A 21,376-nucleotide genomic window follows, 5' to 3' on the forward strand; every position below is an offset into this window, starting at 1 on the left:
TGTACCGGCTCGGTGTTCCGGCGAATCCCTCTCTGCTGGTGACCGGCGCTCTCCGCTCGAACGGCGATGTCGTAAGCTTTGCTGAATGTGAGGTCCTTCTCAGCGAACAGGCGCTGCTGCAGTGACTCGTCACTCAGTCCGCACACAAATCTGTCGCGTAACATCACGTCCAAGGGAAGCATGGTGGTGTTAGCAGAAGAAGCTGCGTCTCCCTCCTGCCCGGTAGCTGTTGTCGACAGCGTTCCAAAATTGCAGTCGGCAGCGAGCTTCTTGAGCGCGGCTACGTAGGCGCTCACAGTTTCTCCTCCCAGTTGATCTCGTCGTTGGAAGCGAGCCCGGCTGTAGACCTCGGATGGCCTTGGGTCGTAGTGCTTTTGCAGCGCTTTTACGATGTCGTCGTAAGACACTGCCGCTGGTGTGCTTGGCTGAATAAGGGCGCAGACAGTATCGTAGGTCTGCTCCCCGCACAGCGTCAGCAGGTTGGCCCTCTTCAAGGCTGGGTCTGTGATGTTGTTAGCTTCAAAGTAGAACTGAAGGCGTCCAACCCACGATGAGCCGTTGAACTCTGGTATCTGATTGGGAAACCCTCGCGTAGCCATGGCTTGTCAATAGCGTTGCGTAGCGCGGGTCGAATCCACTTTCTCGTCGCCACTGTCGTGTCCGGTCGCTGTGTTGAATGCAGCGAAAGACGCACACGGTACTTTAAGACTTCGTTTATTTAAAGCCGATGAGGGTGCGACCAGCGTCGACCGAGGCAGGAGCCGAACTGGCCGCCCGAAGAAAGGAGGGAGCGGAGAAGCGTCCACGGGAGGGAGTGGCTTCCCAAAACAGGAGGAGGATGCGGGGGCGCACCATGGGGGGGCATCTGGCGACAGCGTGCGACGAGGGGCAAGTGGTCGTTAGGAGGAGGATGCGAGTGGTCGTTAGGAGGAGGATGCGAGTGGTCGTTAGGAGGAGGATGCGGGGGCGCACACACACAAAAGCAATAAGGGGACACAACAGCTTTATTTTGTTTTTTAGGTTTCCATGAATAAATAGTTTCATTCGCAGATAATATAGCCGCAAAATAAGCCCGAAGAAATAAAAATACGCGCGGACTATTTGCTACTACGGACTACTACGTATTACTCCGCCGATGGCAGAGCGGCAAGCCGCCACAGGACTGGGTGAAAGGCGCTCAACGCGTTGGTCGACTCCGCCCACCGTACGAGGCAGAAATAAAAAAAAAAAAGGCGGGAGCCGGACGTTAATTCGATTTAATTGGGGAAATCGGCCACACAGGGCAGTAAATCGCAGTTTCTAAGAAAGCTCGGAACGTGTAGATCGAGTTCCCGCGGCAAAAAGACAAGTTCAGAATCCTCTTCAGTACACCTTTAAGTCTGCAGTGAAGCTCTGCCCACATTCAGCCTCCGCACACAGAATTCCTCCACGACGAAAAAGTACTCCGCTGCTTAAATGTTCCTTGTTGCATAAACAAGAAGCTTGTCACAAGAAAAAAAATTATGAGCTCTATTATTTTGATATGTGGATTGTCTGATATAGTCAGACATTAAAAAGTTGTTTTCGTTTACAGTTGCGATTGGCTGGCGGAGTAATACAAGACGCCGCGGCCCAGTGTTAGCAACTGCTGTTTTTTTTAGTTGTATCCTACTATAGTGCTAATAATTAAGGCGTCATTGCTCAAAATTCTAAGATGTGTCTACTGACCTGCCTTCTCTGTTCATCTGTTCTGTTGTAGATAAGGAAGACAAGAAGATGGACACCTCAACAGTGGATAAAGATACAAAGCCTTGAGTCGAAGGTAGGTCTAGGAACGTGGAGTTTATGCAGTCACTTTAAAGCCCGTCGTTTCTCCTCTGCTGAAGTAATGTTTTACTTTGCACTTTTCAGTGATGTATCATTTGTTTGCAATGCATTGCAAACTTTGTGTACAAACTTGCATGGATAACAGTTCCAACCAGCTATGCTTTTCAAGGCATAGCCATATATATACCGTATTTACCCAATTCCAACGCGCACCTTTTTTCGGGGAAAATACGTCTCAAAATCGCATGCGCGTTGGATTCGAGTGCAAACCGAAACTGCCCCATAGCTGGCCATCGTCATCGCCATTATACGATGTGGGAGCTCACTAACTGCTGGCAAACATGGGAGCACGTTTGCTCGTCGTTTTCTGCGTCGCAGGAGCCGTTTTCAACCGGTGTGGCGCTTGTCATTGGTCGCGTGCTCAACGACCACGGACCACGTTCACGGCGACGGTATCCCTTGCACTGCCGCGGGCGGACGCCTCATCACTGCCTTTGCACGATCGAGATACGCGGCTCGAAGAATATGTTGATGAAACAACGGTTGTCAGAAACGCGTCATTTCGGCGGTAAAGTTCCAAAAACGATGCGAGTCCTTTCCGTTTTGCGGCCGATTCTCTGACGGAGATAACATCGTCCGCAGGCGGGGCACGCCGCGCCGCTGACGAGGTCGTGCATCATGCTGATCTCACAGATAACAGCGCTTCCACGCTCGTTTTTACGCTTGTTTTGGCCGGCGAACATCTTTATCTTTCGCTCAGATGCACTGACGAAGTCATGGATGCTCCGCAAGAAGCTTGAAGGATCCAAATGGTGCATCGCCGTTGCCGCAGTTACGCCTAGCAGCAGACGAACCTCCCGTCACCGGAGCTCTCCGCTTGCACTTCGAGCGTCTTCCTTTATACTGATGCTTTGTCAGGAACTTGCGTGAACAAAAATCTCGTTTCTCAGTCGCATCCATATCGGAGAAAGGAGAAAAACCCGGGCAGAAGCGTAGGTTCACGTCTCGGTGGCGGCAGAACGAAGAATGAGCGTCTGCGTCCGACCGTGCGGTGGAATGCTCGTAGCCAATGGAAGGGCTCCGATCGTACCACGTGATTTGAAGGGCCAGTCGCGACGTTCGACGCGGGCGGGAAACGGTCTTTTTTTTTCGTATTTTTATCAAGAATGCGCCGCTGCCGAAGTGGCTTCTGGTAGAAGATGGGTAGGCCTACTTCCCCGCGAAAATTCAAGAGCGGGCGACGCCGTGGAGCGAAATGCCGCGTTCCCGAAATTCGGTCAAATTCGCACTTTCGCAAGCCACCGCGAGTGCTTTAATTGTATTTTCTTTAACGCAAGAAAATACAAAATCGACTTTATCGAAAAAAGTCGCGTTTTTTTTCACCCGCATCTCTCCTTAAAATATAAACACGGTGGCAAATTATTTTCATCCGTGGAAGTCACATGCACGTTAGAAGCGGGGCGTGTAGTTTTTTTTCATTACCAATATCGGGCACGCGTTAAAATCTGAGCTTGAAATTTTTTTTTGTTCTATAAATTGTGTGCTCGTTGGAATTGGGTAAATACGGTATATATATATATATATATATATATATATATATATATTATCATGCCATTCAGGTGAGCTTTGAAGAATATGAAGAGTAAGAAGTAGGCATAGAAGAAGAAGACCTCGATTGAATTCAGGTGCTTCTGTCAGAATGCAGTGTCGGTAGCAGTTGTACGCGGCGCTGTTGCGTGTGTGTATGCGCAAATTTTTCTTCACTTCCGCAGGGAACACTTCACCTACCCACATTTCATGCAAGAAAAGAGGAGGAGAAGGAGGGAACAGAAAGAGACATTTTTTATCACTAGCCATCACAGCTATCGCGAGACTTCAACCACCCCGTTCCACTGAAACAACCAAGCCACAGTGTCGTCGCAGGTGCAGAGGAGAAATAGTTGTATTTATCAGACTCTTCGCGAGAAGAAAAAGAAAGTAGTTTTTATCGTCTCACTCATGCGCCCCCCAGAGCTGCCTCTGTGTGTACCCGCCTCCCCCCACTTCTTTTTTTGTCTTTTTTTATTGTCCGTGCTCGTCATGTTTCATCGAAAAGTGCATTGCCTTCGTCGTTAGTGCTCCAGCTCTTGACTGCGGCATTTCCCATGTGTACAAAGTGTTCAAATCGTCATATAAATGCCCTCCCCTGCCCTCTGCTTTGTTTTGTTACCTTATTTTCTACAAGGAGGTTGTCATGAATTTTTGATGGAAGTCTTAATTGAAACCCCTTGTTCTCTGGCGGTCGACAGGAGCGACCGACAATTAAATGTGCGTGTGGCATGATCAGTGCTTCTTGGTCTCCACTGTACGACTGATTTTGCTACCGTTTCTCATGCTCATTAAAAATTTTCAGGATGGACTTTTTTTGTCATTATTTGCACATTGAACCGTGCACAAGTCAGTTATCGTCTTACTGATCGCAGTAGTTTTAGGCATTGGGCCGATGGTTTTAGGAATGGAAAGCTATCAATGCATGAAAATAAAAATGGCTGAGGCTTAACTTGGTTAAGCCTGGAGAATGCGAAGCATCATCGTGTCGCGTAATTTGGAGGCGCACAACCACAGCGACGGCGCGAGGTGGTGCCACGTGGTGTGACGTCATGTATCACGTGATTTGGAGGCGCACAGCGACGGCGCGAGGTGGGCCCCGTTTCTCCACTGCCGTGACGTCATCGTGTCACGTGGTGTGACGTCATGTATCACGTGATTTGGAGGCGCACAGCGACGGCGCGAGGTGGGCCCCCGTTTCTCCAGTGTCGTGACGTCATCGTGTCATGTGGTGTGACGTCATGTATCACGTGATTTGGAGGCGTATAACCACGGTGAAGGGCTGAAGTGGTAGGTAAAGTAGTATGCTTCGCATAATATTCTTGTATGCCTTTACTGTTTGCAGGTGGATTGCAGCAGCACTTTTTCTTAAGAACTGTAAATGGCTGCACATTTCAATAAGGAACTAAAATTTCTTGTGGTTCAACCTAACATAATACTTGGGGAACACATCAGATTATATGGCAGCATTGCATAGTTGTATGCATGTCGGCATAAAGTAACTGCAGCAAAAACTCTTTACAGTAGAACCTTGTGGTATCTGTATGTATGCATCAAATTATCTTTTTGGTTTGTGGTGAAGCTGTATTAGCAGCAAGGCTGTTGTCCGAGATAAATTCTTGAGCTGGAGCGTTCCAGTAGTATGGTAGGAAGTAAATATGCATGCACTGGAGGCATTGGTTGGGATGGCTTTGCCTCTTGAGGACTTGCATAGTGCTGAAGGGCCCGTGTTGATCTGAGACACAAATTGTTGAAGCCTCAAGTTTCCGGGGGTGGGGCAGCAAGTCATCTCGTAAGTTGACTATAGTCGGATACAACTTAAGTCTGCAGTGAAGCTCCACCCACATTCAGCCTCCGCGCACAGAATTCCTCCACGACGAAAACGTAGACCGCTGCTTAAACGTTTTGTGTTACGTAAACAAGAAGTTTTATCTCAAGAAAAAAAATTATGATCTCTAGAACTTTGATACATAGATTGTCTGATATAGTCAAACATTAAAAAGCTGATTTCGTTTACTGTTGCGATTGGCCAGCGGAGTAATACAAGACGCCGCGGCCCAGTGTTAGCAACTGCTGTTTCTTTAAGTTGTATCCTACTATAATAATATCGTTGATCGCCATCATTTTGCTCTTTCTCCCGCTGATGCTTGCTAACTTTGGCAAGGAGTGATCATTCACGATCTACATACAAGCACCTCCCGTATTACTTTTGACAACTGCGTGCCAAGGTAAAGTTTCTATTTCCAGCTGGAAACCACTCAATGCCAACTGGAACTTTGCTTGCGGCTGGAACATGGAACCGGAAGTTCAATCTCTTCCATTTTCAGCCGTCAGTAGAAGTTTGGTTTCTTTAGTTTATTAGGGTTCAACATCCCAAGCGACTCAGGCTATGAGGGACGCCGTAGTGAAGGGCTCCGGAATTTTCGACCACCTGTGGTTCTTTAGCGTGCACTGACATCGCACAGCACACGGGCCTCTAGAATTTCGCCTCCATTGAAATTCGACCGCCGCGGCCGGGATCGAACCCGCGTCTTTCGGGTCAGCAGCCGAGCGCCGTAACCACTGAGCTCCCTCGGCGGGACGGTAGTACAAGTGGACACGGCGTCGCTCCAGTTGGAATGGGTACCCCCGACATAAGTCTGCTGGGTCTCCGTTTTTCACGGAGGTGTGCGTTTATTTCTAAAAGTTTCTGCATTGTAGGCAATGTCAAGGTGAATTAAAGCACATGCATTTGCAGTCGATATGGGGCTTGGAAATAATGTCAAATATGTGGCAGAATGTTAATGTTCCGGAGCTGCATGTATGGGGGAGAAAGAGGAACAGCTTCAAGAAAAGAACAAAAGCTCCTCAAGGGTGGGCTCCTACTTGTCCAAGAGTGACGCTAAGGGTTCCGGATTAACTTCAACCACGCATAGCTTAAATACGCGAGAAAATTCGGCACCTAAAAACTGCTTGGCGACGGCTGCTTCAATCTCGCCGAGCCCGTGGGCGCGCTCCGTCAGCCTTTCCCGCATATATTGATACTTCACAGTGCTCACAGGTGTTTCCACGACCCGTGACCTTGGCCTCTGTAGCCGTACGCCAAAGCCGTGGACTGCGGCGAGTACATTTTGTGTAAAAAATACGCGGCCCAAGGGGTTCGCTGGTTGGTCTCTAGCCCTCGTTCCCCCGTCGACGCCCTCGGCTGCAGAGGCGCGATGACGAACCCAGCAAACCAAAAACCTCTCAGAGACGTCTCTGAATGTTTTTTGGTTTGCTGGGAAGGCTCCCGTCAACTTTGTGAGATTTTTACCGCTAACACCGCACATCTCGAAAGCAAATCCCTTAGGACGTAAATTTTTGACGCAGATTGGACTACATTAGAGCCCGTAGCGCGTGTTGCGCGTAACCAAGTTAGGAAATACGCTGTGTAATAGTTTGTACTGTTTAAAAAATGGATAAAGAGTCGGTTTTATTTTTTGTGTCGTCGAGATTTGAATGGCTCCCATCTTCATACGACTTCCCTCAAATGACCACTACCGCCGTAAGTAGCGCTGACTGCTGTCGTCACCGGGCAACAATGAGTAAACTTTTCTTCCGCTCAAAAGTGCGCGCACGGTACGCGGTGTAGATAACTCATAAATGACGCGAAAAACTAGCATGCAAACTAAAGCTCATTTGTGCTCTACAAATTGAAAGCATCGCGACAAAGCGTGTAAGTGTTTACTGATACCAGCTGGTGGGTACCGTTTCTGTCGGCGTTGTTTTTCGTGTTTCATCGCAGCTGCAGATAACGGCGTCCCGCGTTTGCTACGGAAGGAGGTGACGACAGCTGGGATATAATTGATCATTTTATATTCTGATTTCTCGTGACCGTAGAGTAGTCATTCTGCTATTAAATTAAACATGCAGTGTTTGCTTCAGTGGCGTTTGCGTAGTTTGGGGTGGCCACGTTCCGACGTGGAACATGCACGGAAGGCGGGGTTCCCTGCTCCCACGTGACCTGGTAGCCGGCGCGCGTGATTTGAACGCTGTTTGCGGATCCGTCAGGCGCTAAGTGCAGCAGGCGGGCTGCTTTCTGACACTTCGCTTTGCGTCTATGTTGTCGTAACTGTTCGCACTCAGTATCTGTGAAACAAATGTGCGGCCTCTAGATGTGTGATTTGTTCACAAGTAATAATACTAGCGATAATAGTACTTTATTGCTGCCATTAAAATAACAGTACGAGACTCAGGTCTGGCGAAGCCTCATCGGGCTTGAGAGGCAGCCCATGACAGGGATAAAAAAAAAATTGCACAAAGTGCAAATAGTAACTCGTATCTTGAACAGCTTTTGAAATCACATGAAGGAATAACAGAAAAAAAAAAGAACAAGACACGCGGGCCCTACAGCGCGACGTAAAATAGCATACAATGCAAGGCGTTCAATGCAGTATAGTTGGATACAACTGCAAGCAATACAGTAGCAGTACAGTTTTGCAGCAGTATCCGTGACCTAATAAGTAGGTCTTCCATGACATCATCGTTTGGTAGAAACTTAGTTTCGATTTCGGTTTCCTGGTTTTAGTTTTTAAATACTTCTCGGTATACCGAAAAACGTTTTTGTACCAGAGTGGGGACACTAAGGAGTGTGACAGGGTTATCAACTCAAGATGTTCAAAAAACTCCTGGAGTTGCACTTTAATTAGTGACTGCCACACACTGTCCTCCCTCGGCAAAGGAGTTACCTAACAGAAAGGTAATCACAAGATGAAATTGTAAGCGCAGGAATTTTGGGGCCCTTGGCTTGAGTAAAGGATTAAAATGTTGATTTCTTCCCAGGTGAAAATCTTTCCCAGCTCAACTGGTTTGTGGAACAATTTCCAGTTGGAACCAACTGAAACCCAGTTGGTTCCAACTGGAACCAACTGGAATTGCTGCCGTGATTTGTCTTTGGAGTAATAGGTCACCCTGTCAGCCATGGGGTGCTGTTTCCAACCTGTTGATTTAAAGGGCCACTGAGGCGAAACTAAAGTTGGCTTAAAGCAGTTGATTACTGCATTCTAATGACAAAGAGGGTACTTTTGCAAAAAAAAAAAACAGTTGATTTTTTCTGCTTTTTTTTTTGCGCTAAAAAGACAAAAAAATAGAGGAAGGAAGTGCAGGTATCGCCACCATTGGCTGTTTTAATGAGTAAACTGTAATTGCTGATATTGTGTGTAGTTACAATTCTCTGTGATTAGACCACACCGTAATCCAATTTCAATCGGAGATCACGGAGTCCATTGTGGTCTCGACGTCATCACCAAGGAAGTTGTAATTGAATGGCGCAAAAAGAGAAAAAAATCGACTCTCAATTTCCAGCAGTAGCTATGTCATTTGGTGCCGAACGAACGAGCCCCAAAAAGCTAAAGAATCACATTTTTATTTATTTATTTACAGAAGACTGCTGGCTTTATTGCAAAGCCTTAAGCAGGAGTGGGTTTTAAAATAGACTTTGTCAAAAAGAAAACCTCCTTGTTTACATTTTCCTGTGAACAAAATTTGGCTGGAATTGGACTCAGTTTCCCATTAAGTTGTATTACTGCCATATTTGCCGCAGGTTCGGAGGTCGTTGCAAGTATTGCCATGCCATACACGGAGCGACCAAGAGTGCGGCACCGGCTTCGTGACTACGCCTTGGGCGTCAACTGGCGACCGACGCGCTTTGCCGAGGATGTGCCCGCCACCTTTGTCTGTGGCCTGTGTGGCGTGATTCCCAAGCGGACGCTGGTGCTGCCCTGCTCGCACGCTCTGTGCGAGTCCTGCCTCAGAGCGAGTGCCACTGAGGGCGTTGGGATCTGCCCCCTGGACATGGTGCCTTTCGCCGAAGATGAGTGTCTCGGGAACTCGATGGCATCCAGGAGAGCGAACAGCTTGACGGTGAGTGATGCTCGGTGCATAGATGGCCCTGCATGTTGTGCCAGAAGCCCCGGATTAGGGCCACCCTGTGAAATAAAGCTTTCTTTCTCTTTCTGGTATGCACCTTGCATTCCCTCGCCGACACGTGCGTGTAGACATTTTTATCCAAGGTGCTGCCGTCTTTCGTGCCACACATGCCGGAAAGAGGGACGGCTTCTTTTTCTCCCTCCGTTTTCTCTTTTGCCTCGCAAGGCACAATCAACTCAAAAGCTATGCTACAGCATCCACCAACCTAAGGGGGGAACGGAGAGGACAGGGAAGCTGACAAAACGCGACAAAACTTGTGAGGCCGATTTCCTCAAGTTGGGTAAATCCGATGAACGCTGATCCACACTGTGCGTGAGTGAGTTCCAAGCGAAGAACGGCCAGTTGGCAGGAGGTTTGGGACAGGACGGACCTGGCCGTTCTTCGCTTGGAACTCACTCAAGCACAGTGTGGATCAGCGTTCATCGGATTTACCCAACTTGAGGAAATCGGCCTCACAAGTTTTGTCAGCTTCCCTGTCCTCCCCGTTCCCCCCTTAGGCTGGTGGATGCTGTAGCATAGCTTTTGAGTTGATTGTGCCTGTTTTGCAAATGGCATTGCAAAAGAACCCATGCCAACAAGCAGGGTGGTGGCGCCGAAAGGGAGTTGCGCTTGCCCTTTTGCAGCACCGTTACAGTACTCCCAAGAATCCTTGCACGAAAAGATAAAATCGACGGCTTACTGCTTCAGCTAGGATTAAAATGTGTTTAAAAAGAATGCTTTTATACTTCTGATCTCCTTAAATCGTAAATACTTGACGGGAGTGATGTCTCAGTTTCATGGTAATAGCGGCCACCAATGTACCGCTACTTCCTACATCTAGTCCTCGGAGTAATGGCTTTCTGCCAAGAGGTGTAGCCGCAATTGCTGCCTCCATGGTTAGTAAGAATGGGGAAGCGGTGTGCATCTATGTAAGGCCGCTTTTTCACTTTAGAGTTTACAAACTTTATAGCAGCAAGTAAGAAGGCCAAGTAAGAAGCAAGCGCATGGTACTTCCATAGAACATTGCGGAGAAAAACGAAGACGACCCAGAGGAAGATGCAACGGGCGCCCACTTCCAACGGAAGATTTAGGTGTAAATGTGACATGCATGCATTCCTTTCATGTTAAGGGGGGACCCTGGTCTTTGAAAAAAAAATTTTATTAATGAAGTCACAGTTATGAAATTTCCAGGCCACATGTAGTTTTGTGCGCTGATTCTGGATATGTCATTTAATTTCGTGCAAAACAATTCCTTGAGCACTTGTGCAATTTTTATGCAAGTATTTTGGGAAAAGTTTTGCAGATAATTTGCTGCAGGAAACTCGCTGAAATGCATGCCATTGGGTTCTCTTGACACCAAGGAATGCAATAAGGGTAAAATTATCATCCTGGCTATCATAGAACTTGAGTTATAGAGTTTTGAAGTTGTCGCTTCAGAAATGAGAAGAAAAGTGTGTATTCCTGTGTGTGAAGTGGTAGCTTCAGTACCCTATTACTCAGGTTCTATGAGAGCCAGGATGACAATTTCACCCTTGTTGTATTCCTCGGTGTCAAGAGAACCCAATGGCATACATTTCAGCGAGTTTCCTGCAGCAAATTTTCTTATATGCTGTCTCCAAAAGACTTGCATAAAAATTGCACAAGTGCTCAAGGAATTGTTTTACACAAAATTAAATGACATATCTAAAATCAGCACAGAAAAATACATGTGGCCTGAAAATTTCATTACTATATCTAGATTAATAAAAAATTTTTTTCAAGACCAGGGTCCCCTTAACCTCCAGTTGAAAGTTAGCTCCTCTTTGGTCTTTCTCTGTGTCATCTTCATTTTTATGCACCATGTTCTATACTCCGTTTCATACATAGCTGTCAACGCAGCCAAGGCTGCGGCGCCTGTTCGCGCTCCTCGTCCGCATCGTAATGTAGTGCGTCAAAAATGAATAGAGTAATGAACTCAAAATTAAAGTAAATGTTGGTTGATATTGCAGTATATTGATAATGGTGTTTTATTTTGCAAAAAGATTGCTTTTTCTTTAATGTTCTTCAAAACAGAGTGCCTTAGTTTTCTGGTTTTTTTTCCGGCTCCACATGTATCAGGTTTTTGCAGCTAGGCCGGCCGGCAATGTCGTCTGCTTTCATCTTTCGGTTTCCGAGTATGCGAAAATGGCACCGCTATAGCCTACTCGCTCGTTTTCTTCGCCCACTGCGGCTTCAAAAACATCTCCTGCTCGCCTGTTCTCCAAGCTGAAGTCTCCGAAAATTTCGAACGACTGCAAGCAGGTTATTGTCAACGTTTACTCTAGCGTAAGGAAGCGCTTACCGGAAGAGATTATGCGTGAAGTTCTCGAAACTGTGGGCGAGATGACCGGGGTGAGCCCTCGGACAGTTGCGAGGTTCAAGAAGGAAGGTCTCGCTACTGGAATAAGATCACCGCAAAAACGACCTAGCAAGGTGACCATATCTAGATCTCGCAGTGTTAAATATGACAGCTTTGCAGTCAACGCCATCCGACTCAAGTTACATCGTATGTATGCCGTGCACAACACTGCCTTTTGCCTTCGAGACAAGTAAACAGCGCTGTGTTTTTCAAAGTAGGTATTTGAGTTTGACAGTTTCGAGTTTCTACCTAATTAATTTTTTAAGAAAAATAAAAAAGTAATAAAAAAAACACCCGAGCCGGGAATTGAACCTAGGCTCTTTGTAAAATGAACACACAGGCGCGCGCTTCGTACCACTCAGCCACGACGCGAGGCGGACGAATACATTTTGCTTGTTTTTTGCAGCGGACTACTTCCGTACCTTTGACAGTGTTGACAGCTATGTATGAAACGGAGTATACAAGCAAAAACTACTCGCCAAGCTTTTCGTTATCTAAAAGAGCTGGGCTTGTTTAGAGCGGTGAATATATTATCGATATTTTGTCACGCCTGAAGGCGCGGGGCCTGTCTAAGGGGTGCACTGTGTAGGTCGCGCAGAGAAATAATGCAAAGCACTCAGTGCTGTTTGTGGCGTTATGCAGAGACTGGGAAGAAATTAAGCCTTTTCGTGGGTTTTTTTTTGTTGTTAAATCTTTTTCCGGCAACTACACACCCGTGAAAGATGTCAAACATTCCTCTTCCTACCACACCGCTTTCTACTTCAGTAGCGAACCAGTGGAAAGTCTGCACGCTATCTTTGTTGTTCACTGTTTAATATGGTTCTAGCACCCGGGCTACAAATATGAAAATATGTTTCTAAAGAGAACGGGGGGGGGGGCTAATTTTTACTCGTAGTTGTGGGACGTTTTCACAGGAGCCACGCAATATTCCAAATGCCGTTAAAGCGTAATAGACGCCAAAGTTTGGTTGTGTGTTCCTTTTGTAATGATTCACAAGACATTAGTGGGCAGAAATCGCCACATGGAATTCGCTGACGCCCGATAAATAACTCAGAATTGAATTTATTTTTTCATGTTGCTTCAGTTTTGGTCTCAACGACTGAATGATGGCTGTGACATCGATGTTCAGTTCAGGCCTCTTGAGGGAGACTAAAAAAATGCCATTGTAGCTGCTTCTTCATTTGTTGTTTTAGCTTTCGGAAAGGCTTGTGTTGACTGTAGTGAATTTACATGACGAAGCAGTCATTACATAGTAGTTTCTGAATGCTTCACGCAACCTGAACTGAACTTTATTTATTTATTTATTTATTTATTTACCCTAAAGACCCAGAAGAGGGCATTACATAGGGGGGGAATGATTAAAAGAAAGCACACATAACAAATCAACTCATAACAAATGATGGTAAATATACAGAAGGCAGAGTTTGGGTAACATTTGGTTAAGTGCAGTATAACACATTGAAACCGCAAAATTCAACACGTTCAAACAAGTGAGTAATAATTAGGGCAAAATAAGTAACTAAAAATACAGTGGCACACAAAAGGGGCTCCGGAGCTGTTCAGCACACAAGAAATGGCAAAGCAAAAAAAGGACCGCCAAAAAGTCACGGACACGGTAAATCATCTAGCACTCTATGACGCATGTTCTGTGTTCAAAAATGTTAGTAAAGCTGTTTGAAACGATGATAATTCAGTATGGCCGACAATGCTGGATGGCAATGAGTTCCATTCATTAATTGACAAAACCAGCGGTGACTTCTGATATTTTAGTGTGCGAGCGAAAATCGGACGTACCTTATGCCATTGCCACTGTTCGGTTACTGAGACTAGAGCTGAAACAGCATGAAATAAGAGATTTAATTATAAATCATTTACCAGGCTTAGCCAAATTCCACGCGGTAACACATAGGCTATATACTGATGCCTTCAGTACCATACCAAGCAAAAATATCCTGTTCCTAATCCTTCAGCGTCAAGGATGGTTCTGCATAATAAGGTATTTTGACGGTGGCAGTGCCACACTTACTTGCCCGTCTAGCAAACAAACTTGAGACCATGTTCCCGTTTTTGAGTGTGACCCTGAAGTATATGCTGTAAGTCCTGCAGATTTTAAAAATAGGCTTTCTGAGTTAGAAGAGCACTTTTTTTCCATATAGCTTTGCCACTACTGTATCGCATCAGAATACAGATAAGACGTGCTAGCTGATAGGTTCGTTACCCATTTTGAGTGCTTAATTTTGAAGAGCGCTTTTTTTCGGCAGAGCATTGTAAGCGGTGTAGCACATCAGAATACAGCTAAGTCGTGCTAACTAGTAGGCTGGTAAACCAATATTGAGTGTTTAACTTTTTAACTATTACTGTTAGTCTCCTTATTTATTGAGAGGCATATCCATATCAGGTTTTAGAATTTCGATAACGGAGTTACCCTTGGCACTGTGGTCGAACCAATTTTTGGCTGTTTCGACAAGTTACATGCACTGGAGGGTCATCACAAAATGAACAAGGGAGGGGAAAACCTCAGGTTGCTTGAGCCAACGTTTCGACAAGGGGACTTGTCTTCGTCTGGGCAAAGCGTTCATCATTGGCAGGGATTAAATAGGGCCTTCGCTCCGAGGAGGAAGGCCCCGGGGGTGGGGAAGGAAAGAGGTGTGAGAGGGGATGCGTGTCAGGAAGGGGTGGGAGGTGAATCTTGGTTCGTTAAGCTGCAATACTGAAAAAACTTATACCCGGGGTGGTGTGTAATGAACAAAGTCTTTGAAGGGGCTGCGATGGAGGGGAGGCGCTTGGTGGACCTGTAAGACTCAGATAAGGGGATTAGTCAGCGTGGTACAAGGCAAACAAAATAGGCTGGCACTGGAAGGAGAAAGAAAGGGGGGGGGGGGGGGGGGGGGGGGCATTTCCAAGGAAGGACAAGGCAGGGGTGGGGGGGAATGGCTCGGGTTCAGAGAAAGCCAAAAAGTGGGGGCGGAGGGGGTAACAGGAATGTCATGGTTTCCGAGAACTGATAGTAGGGGAGTAGGAGAAAGAAAAAAAAGAAGTGAACAAAGGGAGAGGGTGAGAAGGCCGGAAATGTGGTGGAAGGTATGACGTGGGTCTAGGTTCTAGGAAATGGTCTGACCACGTGCAAGACATTTGTTAGTTTAAAATCATGCTAACCCTGGAATGTACCTGAGAGATTCCAGGTTTCCTCTGGACATGTTAATCCCTGTTGGTTGCAGTGTTTTAAATTTGTGGATTTCAAAGCCTTTCAAAGCCTTTGTTCATTACACACACCCCCGGGTATAAGTTTTTTCAGTATTGTAGCTTAACGAACCAAGATTCACCTCCCACCCCTTCCTGACACACATCCCCTCTCACACCTCTTTCCTTCCCCACCCCCGGGGCCTTCCTCCTCGGAGCGAATGCCCTATTTAATCCCTGCCAATGATGAACGCTTTGCCCAGACGAAGACAAGTCCCCTTGTCGAAACGTTGGCTCAAGCAACCTGAGGTTTTCCCCTCCCTTGTTCATTTTGTGATCGCCAAGGACCATCTACCATACCCTCTCTCTACCATGCACTGGAGGGGTTGCTTTGCCTACAAGCTTTTCGAAAGTGCATGTATTTTGGCGCGATGTAGTCAAAATTTCTTGGGTTGCAACGCCAAGTGTAACTACTTTTTCAAAATTCTAGAAACTGACATGGATATTGCTTGCGGTGTGTTACACGCCTCTCGAGAAATAAGGAGACCAACGGTAATATTTAAGAAGTTAACTATTCAGAATTAGTTGATCAGCCTACTAGCGAGCACTTTCCTGAATAACAGCGCGAACTTGGACGAGGACTGAAGAAAGACACATGGGCAGGCACTGTCTTTCTTCAGTCCTCGTCCAAGTTTGCGCTGTTATTCAGGAAAATGTCGTACCAACTCGCCCAAGCATCCGCTTTAACGTCTAGCGAGCATGTCTTAGCTGTATTCTTATGCGCTATGTTTGGTTTGGTTTATTGGGGTTTAACGTCCCAAAGTGACTCAGGCTATGAGGGACGCCGTAGTGGAGGGCTCCGGAAATTTCGACCACCTGGAGTTCTTTAACGTGCACTGACATCGCACAGTACACGGGCCTCTAGAATTTTGCTTCCGTTGAAATTCAGCTGCCGCGGCCGGGATCGAACCTGCGTCTTTCGGGCCAACAGCCGAGCGCCGTAACCACTGAGCCACCGCGGCGGGTCTTATGCGCTACACCGCTGACAATGCTATGCCGAAAAAAGCACTCTTCTCGCTAAAAAAAAACCTATTTTTAAAAACTGCAGATGCATCTTAGGTGAAACACCCGGTATAGCCATCAGAGACATTTTCCATGACCTTTTATCCTATAGTGTTTTTATTTTTCCTTTTCTGAAGGCTCACTGCTGGAACGAAGAGCAGGGCTGCGAGTTTGTGGGCACCATGGAAGCTGTGCTGCTACACTACGAGGAAGAGTGCACCTACCACGCCCTCGAGTGTCCACGGTGTGCAGTCAGGGTCCTGCACAAGAATCTCCCGGCACACTACGTGGCCGGATGCATCACCAGCACTCTTACCGCAGGCACGGAACAGCCCTTGCCTGATACCCCGAGAACTAGCCGCGACTGGAATAACAACTTGGATGATCTAAAGGCTGCACTGAGAGAGACTTGCAGTGACCAGTTGGTTTCCATTCAGAACCAAATGAGCGAGCTTACGAGATGCGTGGAGAGTCAAGGTGCGCAGTTGCTGGATGTGGCCCGTTTGCTGAAGGAGTCCGAGGGTCACGCGAAGAGTGGGATGGCAGGGAGAACGGCGATGGACCATGACGGTTCCTCAACATCGGCGCAGCACTGTCGATCTGATAGGTCGTCAGAAGGTGGAACCAACCAAACGACCACGGCGACAGAGAAGATGCTCATGCTTCGAAAGCTTGAGCGCCTTGCCGATGTCTCGCTGAGTGCGCTGGAACACTTGCGTCAGAAGGTTCAGGCTCATCCCTCACGCCGCCCAATAATCGCTCGCTGCGAGCACGTTACTTCTTATTCAGGAGGCTTGCCCATGGTGGACAGCACTCTGTGGACACCGCCCTGGCAGCCAGACTGTTCTTCTATGGAGTACCTCGTGACCGTGAGCAACGGCGGCGAGATATTGAACTCCCCGAGAGGGTTGTACTGGACGATCGCTGAGGTGACAGCATGGTACCGGCGGGACAGCTATGTGACGGTGGCCGTTGGCACGTGTGACAACTCGTTCGAGCCGTGCGCTTACTTGGAGGTTCGCCTGAAGTGCTTTGGCTTCTTGAAGAAAACCTCTCTCCCGCTGTCGCCAGACTGTTGCGTGACACTGCTCCACAAGGTGCCGACAAAGAACCGAGTCCTTCCAAGGATGCCCGACATATGTGTCGAAGGAGGATTCAATCGTTTCGCGTGCTTATTCAGGACTGAACTCACGGTGCTCAACGAGAGAGGATTCCTTCAAGATAATGAACTAAAGTTAGGTGTTGTGCTGGTTGAAAAGCAAGTTTGAGAATCGTTAGTGCCGAGTTCTTCTTGTTCCAAAACCATGGGCGTGATTTTCCCTTATCTTTCCGGCGATTCCTTTTGATATTCTGTGTTTGCCCATGTTCTCACTGACCTCTTGTTTCTTTACAACATGTTGTCGGGCTAGTTGGCTTATAGCGATTGCAAAAAAAAAACTGCGCGAAGACGACGGGACAAGAAGAGGCACAAATATGCACCCACAAGACACACAAAGACGCTTTGTGTGTGCTTCTACCTTCTTGTCCCGTCGTCTTCGCACAATTTGTTTGGCAATCACTCGTTTCTCTTTGCATAAAGGGCGTCTAAAAATGACAGTGACATGGCCTGCTTACTGTGAAGTTGGGTAACATTATGGAGACGCCGCGGCCACAACCGAATATTATGGAGGCTCTGCCGCCCACATAGAAGACAAAAACAATGACGTAGAGGTGGCTTGTGCTCGAACTTGCCAAGCGAACCCATTTCATATCAGCCGCCCATTCTGCCCTTGATGAAACCCCGCATGTTAAACTTGGTGGAGGTGCTGAGTATGCCGTTCACCCGAAGACGGATCCCTCCTTAAACTTCGCCTGATTTGCGGCCGTGCTGTCCTCGTCCATGTTTGACTCTTCACAGCCAGGCAGCCCACTTTCGATTGTGTCGTCTTGGACCCTTCACAGGGTTGGCACTGACGCCTCGCGTCCGATCCGACAAAAGCCCTACCGAGCGTCATCGTCATCTGAACTCGAAGTGATCATGAATGAGTGCGAAATATGTTATTCAAAGGTGTTATTCAGAAGTTGTCGAGTCCTTGGGCCGCGCCAGTGATTCTTGTCTGGAAGAAGGACGGCACAAAAGACTTATACTCCCTTCCTCTATCAACGATAACATCGATTGCCTATTTAGGCCTCCTACTTCTGTTGGCCTCCAATGGGGGTGTGTTGGCAAATTCCTGTGCATCCAGAAGACATTTATTACATGTGTTGGCCATTATCAAAAGTAGGTTTTTTGAGGTAAAAATATGGCTTTTTCAGTGTAGTATTACCAGTGCTGGTGGACACCAGAAAATCGATGAATCGTTTTAAATAGTAAGCTGGTTAACTAATTTTTAAAATAAATTGGTTTTTGAGGAACGGAAACGGCGCAGTATCTGTCTCGCATATCTCGGTGGACCGCCGTGAAGGAAGGGAAGGAGGAAGGTGGGAGTGAAAGAAGAAAGAGGTGCCGGTCTCTGGAATAATTTCGACCACCTGGGGATCTTTAACATGCACTGACATCGCACAGTACGCGGGCGTCTTTTGCGTTTCGCCTCCATCGAAACGCGGCCGCCGTGGTCGGGTTCGAACCCGGGTACTCCGGCTCGATAGATGAGTGCCTTAACCACGGAGCCACCACGGCAGGTACATTTTTAGTAAACTTTTTAACTATTAGAGTTAGGCGCCGAGTTGCAATCAGAGGTTTGTGGTCGGTCTTTAGTGATAACCATATCAGTTTTTATAATTTAGAAAGCGCGATTAGCCTTGACGCTGTGTCTCGGCAAAGTCTTGCTTTTTTGGCTCGTTACGTGCACTGGAAAGGTGGCTTTGCCTGCATGTTTTTCGAACACACGTGTTTTGGCACGATGTTGCCAAATTTTGTCGAACCGCAAGATAATCGCATTTTCGAAATTCTGAAAACTAATATATGGCTGTTATATTAGCTCACGACCGGGTACAAATCTCTAATGGCGACCAGTTGCCTAGCTGTGGTAGTTAACAAGCTAATTATCTTCTAGTCTCCGCCAACAGTGGTAATACTATTTTACTATGAAATTTGGGTGAAGTTTCGTGCTGCTCCATTGACTAGTTAGACTATTGACTCAATGGCCATTGGAGCCGTCCATGTACCATCACTAAATTGGCGTGCGAGTCAATAGACTATCGGTTCGATGTCATTCGAGAGGACTGTGAAAGGGGTGTAAGTCTCGTGATGGGTTTGGTGGGGGACCCCCACGCCGGGCTGAGGCAAGTGGTGTTAGCTGAGGGCGCCCATCGATGACTAACAAGTGCGAACTTTTGTGCGCTGTAGCTCTGAAAACTTCCTCATTACCACATACCGCGTGTCGATTGATTAGTGCGTTACAATGACAAGAAGGCTGCATTAATTGAAAACTGCGTTTTTATAAGCTTGAAAACATTAAAAAAAATCATGTTTACTCTGTGTGGTGTAACACTCCAGTTGAGCGTTTGTACGCCATATTGCTCCCCTAAGCGTCCAAATTATGATGGGAAAGCCGCAACTCTTGCATGCAGGAGGCGGGCTTGATGCAGTGGTTAGAGCAAGTAGGGTCCCTAGAAATACTAGGGGCCCTAGAGCAAGTGCAGGCTCAGTCCGCTTGATTCTGGCTGCCGAACTATTATTCTAGGCATATTACTTTTGCATTGAATCACTGAATAATACAGGTTTCTAGTAATGCGTCAGCTTCGTGAAGGCCTGTCTCAATGAGTTACGAACAAAATACTTCCAGTAGGGTGGATGAGTGGTGTCATCTGTTGTAAACGCCAAAATCACAAACGTTTTCTTTCTAACAATCGGTGAACACTTGTGATATTAAAATTGCTTGTTATTGATAAGAAAGCATCGTTTTCAGTGAACATGTGCGCTGGAATAAAAAAAAAATGCCGCAAAGCGCGAGAACAGTATGTGTACGAATGGACTGTTAGCAACGGTCTGGTGCTAAACGATGCAAATGAGTTGGCTTCTCCGCAATGCATGGATGTTTTTCAACCATGTAATCGTGCTTAGCGCTAGTGACGCAGAGAAAAAAACGCAACTCTAGGTACTTATACACTGACTCTAAATTCTGCGAGAGTGATTCTGCGCGAGTGCAATGCGAGGCAAATACTGGTGGCTGCACGTGATCACGACTCTAGCGCCATCTCTTGCCACTATGCACACAAAGCCTATTGGCTACGCAACATCGCCCCTCACAGCATCCACCGTGCTTCCCTTACCAGCCACCCTACCTTACCCGCACCACGCTTGGAACGGAGCCACGTGCGGGTCGTCGTAGGACGTACCAATGACAGCTCTCGCTGTAAAAATCTCCCCAAGCAAACTGCAATTACGTAAGTACTTTTTTACGTGGATCCCTGAGAGTCTAGACCTCACTGTTATCCAGAGAGCAATCACAGAGTCCGTAATAGTCGCGATGTCGTCAGCAATGCCATGGGTTCGAACTGAATTGGGAAAAAAATTCAGTTTTGAACTCGAAATTTCTCAGCCACAGAAGCGTCTTCTGCAGCCGAACCAACGTTAACTAAGAAAAAAAAGAGGCTGGTCAGCGGACCCCAGAACAACAACAAGATGAAAGTGTTTTCAGTATTCGTTAAAGGGTCCCTGAAAAGTGTGTTGGAGGTTTGCTATAAGACGCTTGCATTATGCAGAGTACAGACCACCGAGCGTTCATGCCGCGTACGAGACCTCGAAAACGACCGCCGCTTCCGCGCCTCGCGGCGACCAGCAGTGTCGAGCTTTCGCCCGAATCCGCGCGCATTGCGTCATGTAGAGCTCTTTACGTCAGCAGCAGAATGCCACCATTGGTTCGGCGCGCCAGCGCCGTCGGCGCCAAACCAGTTTAGGAGTCGTTGGCTCCGCCTACAGTGAACTAGAATAGCTCCGCCCCCTGGGGAATTCCCAGGCGCGTCGGCGGTTGGTGGAGGGGTCGAGTGCGTGGAGCCGGCGGACCGACATTTCAGCGTGCAAAAAAGTGACGAGAGGAGAGGGAAAGGCGCGCAGGCGCGGAAATTCAAATTTCGACTACAAATAACTCAGCTTCCACAAAACGTATAAAAAAAAAACTTGATGGGGGATAATTGTGAAGCGGCGTACTTTAGCACCCTAGGCATATCGCATCTTTGTTGAGACCCCCTTTCACAGATTTAACCCTTCCACACAGGCGCGACTAGCAGGCTTTCGCTGTTGATTTGGAACTTAGTAAATCGATCAGTCACGTTCAGTTCACTCTGTTAGTCTGAATACTTCGATTCACAGCATCTATGAAATAATACCGACAAGAGACAGCTTTCTTGCTGTTGCTACTATAACAGATGTCACACATTTAGTGCAGATAGAAAAAGGACTTTATTGAAAAACCTAAAAGATTTTCTGACGTACTATCAGCGTCATCCCAAAACGTG

The 21,376-nt window shown here is 47.1% G+C and overlaps 2 protein-coding genes across 2 annotated transcripts in view; both read left to right on the top strand.

The window, feature by feature from the left end:
• Window positions 1-4,204, top strand: part of LOC149336072 (histone deacetylase 1-like) — a 40,159-nt gene extending 35,955 nt beyond the window's left edge. The window contains exons 12-13 of the mRNA XM_089552571.1: window positions 1,739-1,801; window positions 3,579-4,204. Of these exons, the coding sequence (XP_089408697.1) occupies window positions 1,739-1,794 (56 nt within the window). The 3' untranslated portion in view covers window positions 1,795-1,801; window positions 3,579-4,204. The remainder of the gene's footprint in view (window positions 1-1,738; window positions 1,802-3,578) is intronic.
• Window positions 4,205-6,966: 2,762 nt separating this feature from the next.
• Window positions 6,967-20,270, top strand: LOC149336073 (uncharacterized). The gene is made up of 3 exons (XM_089552572.1): window positions 6,967-7,087; window positions 8,954-9,273; window positions 16,075-20,270. Exons 2-3 carry the CDS (start codon window positions 8,980-8,982, stop codon window positions 17,203-17,205), a joined length of 1,425 nt encoding a protein of 474 aa, XP_089408698.1. The 5' UTR covers window positions 6,967-7,087; window positions 8,954-8,979; the 3' UTR covers window positions 17,206-20,270.
• Window positions 20,271-21,376: the final 1,106 nt, after the last annotated feature.

The sequence above is a fragment of the Amblyomma mixtum genome, chromosome 7 (assembly GCF_055824585.1).
Source record: "Amblyomma mixtum isolate Tamu chromosome 7, ASM5582458v1, whole genome shotgun sequence".
NCBI classification, from domain to species: domain Eukaryota; kingdom Metazoa; phylum Arthropoda; class Arachnida; order Ixodida; family Ixodidae; genus Amblyomma; species Amblyomma mixtum.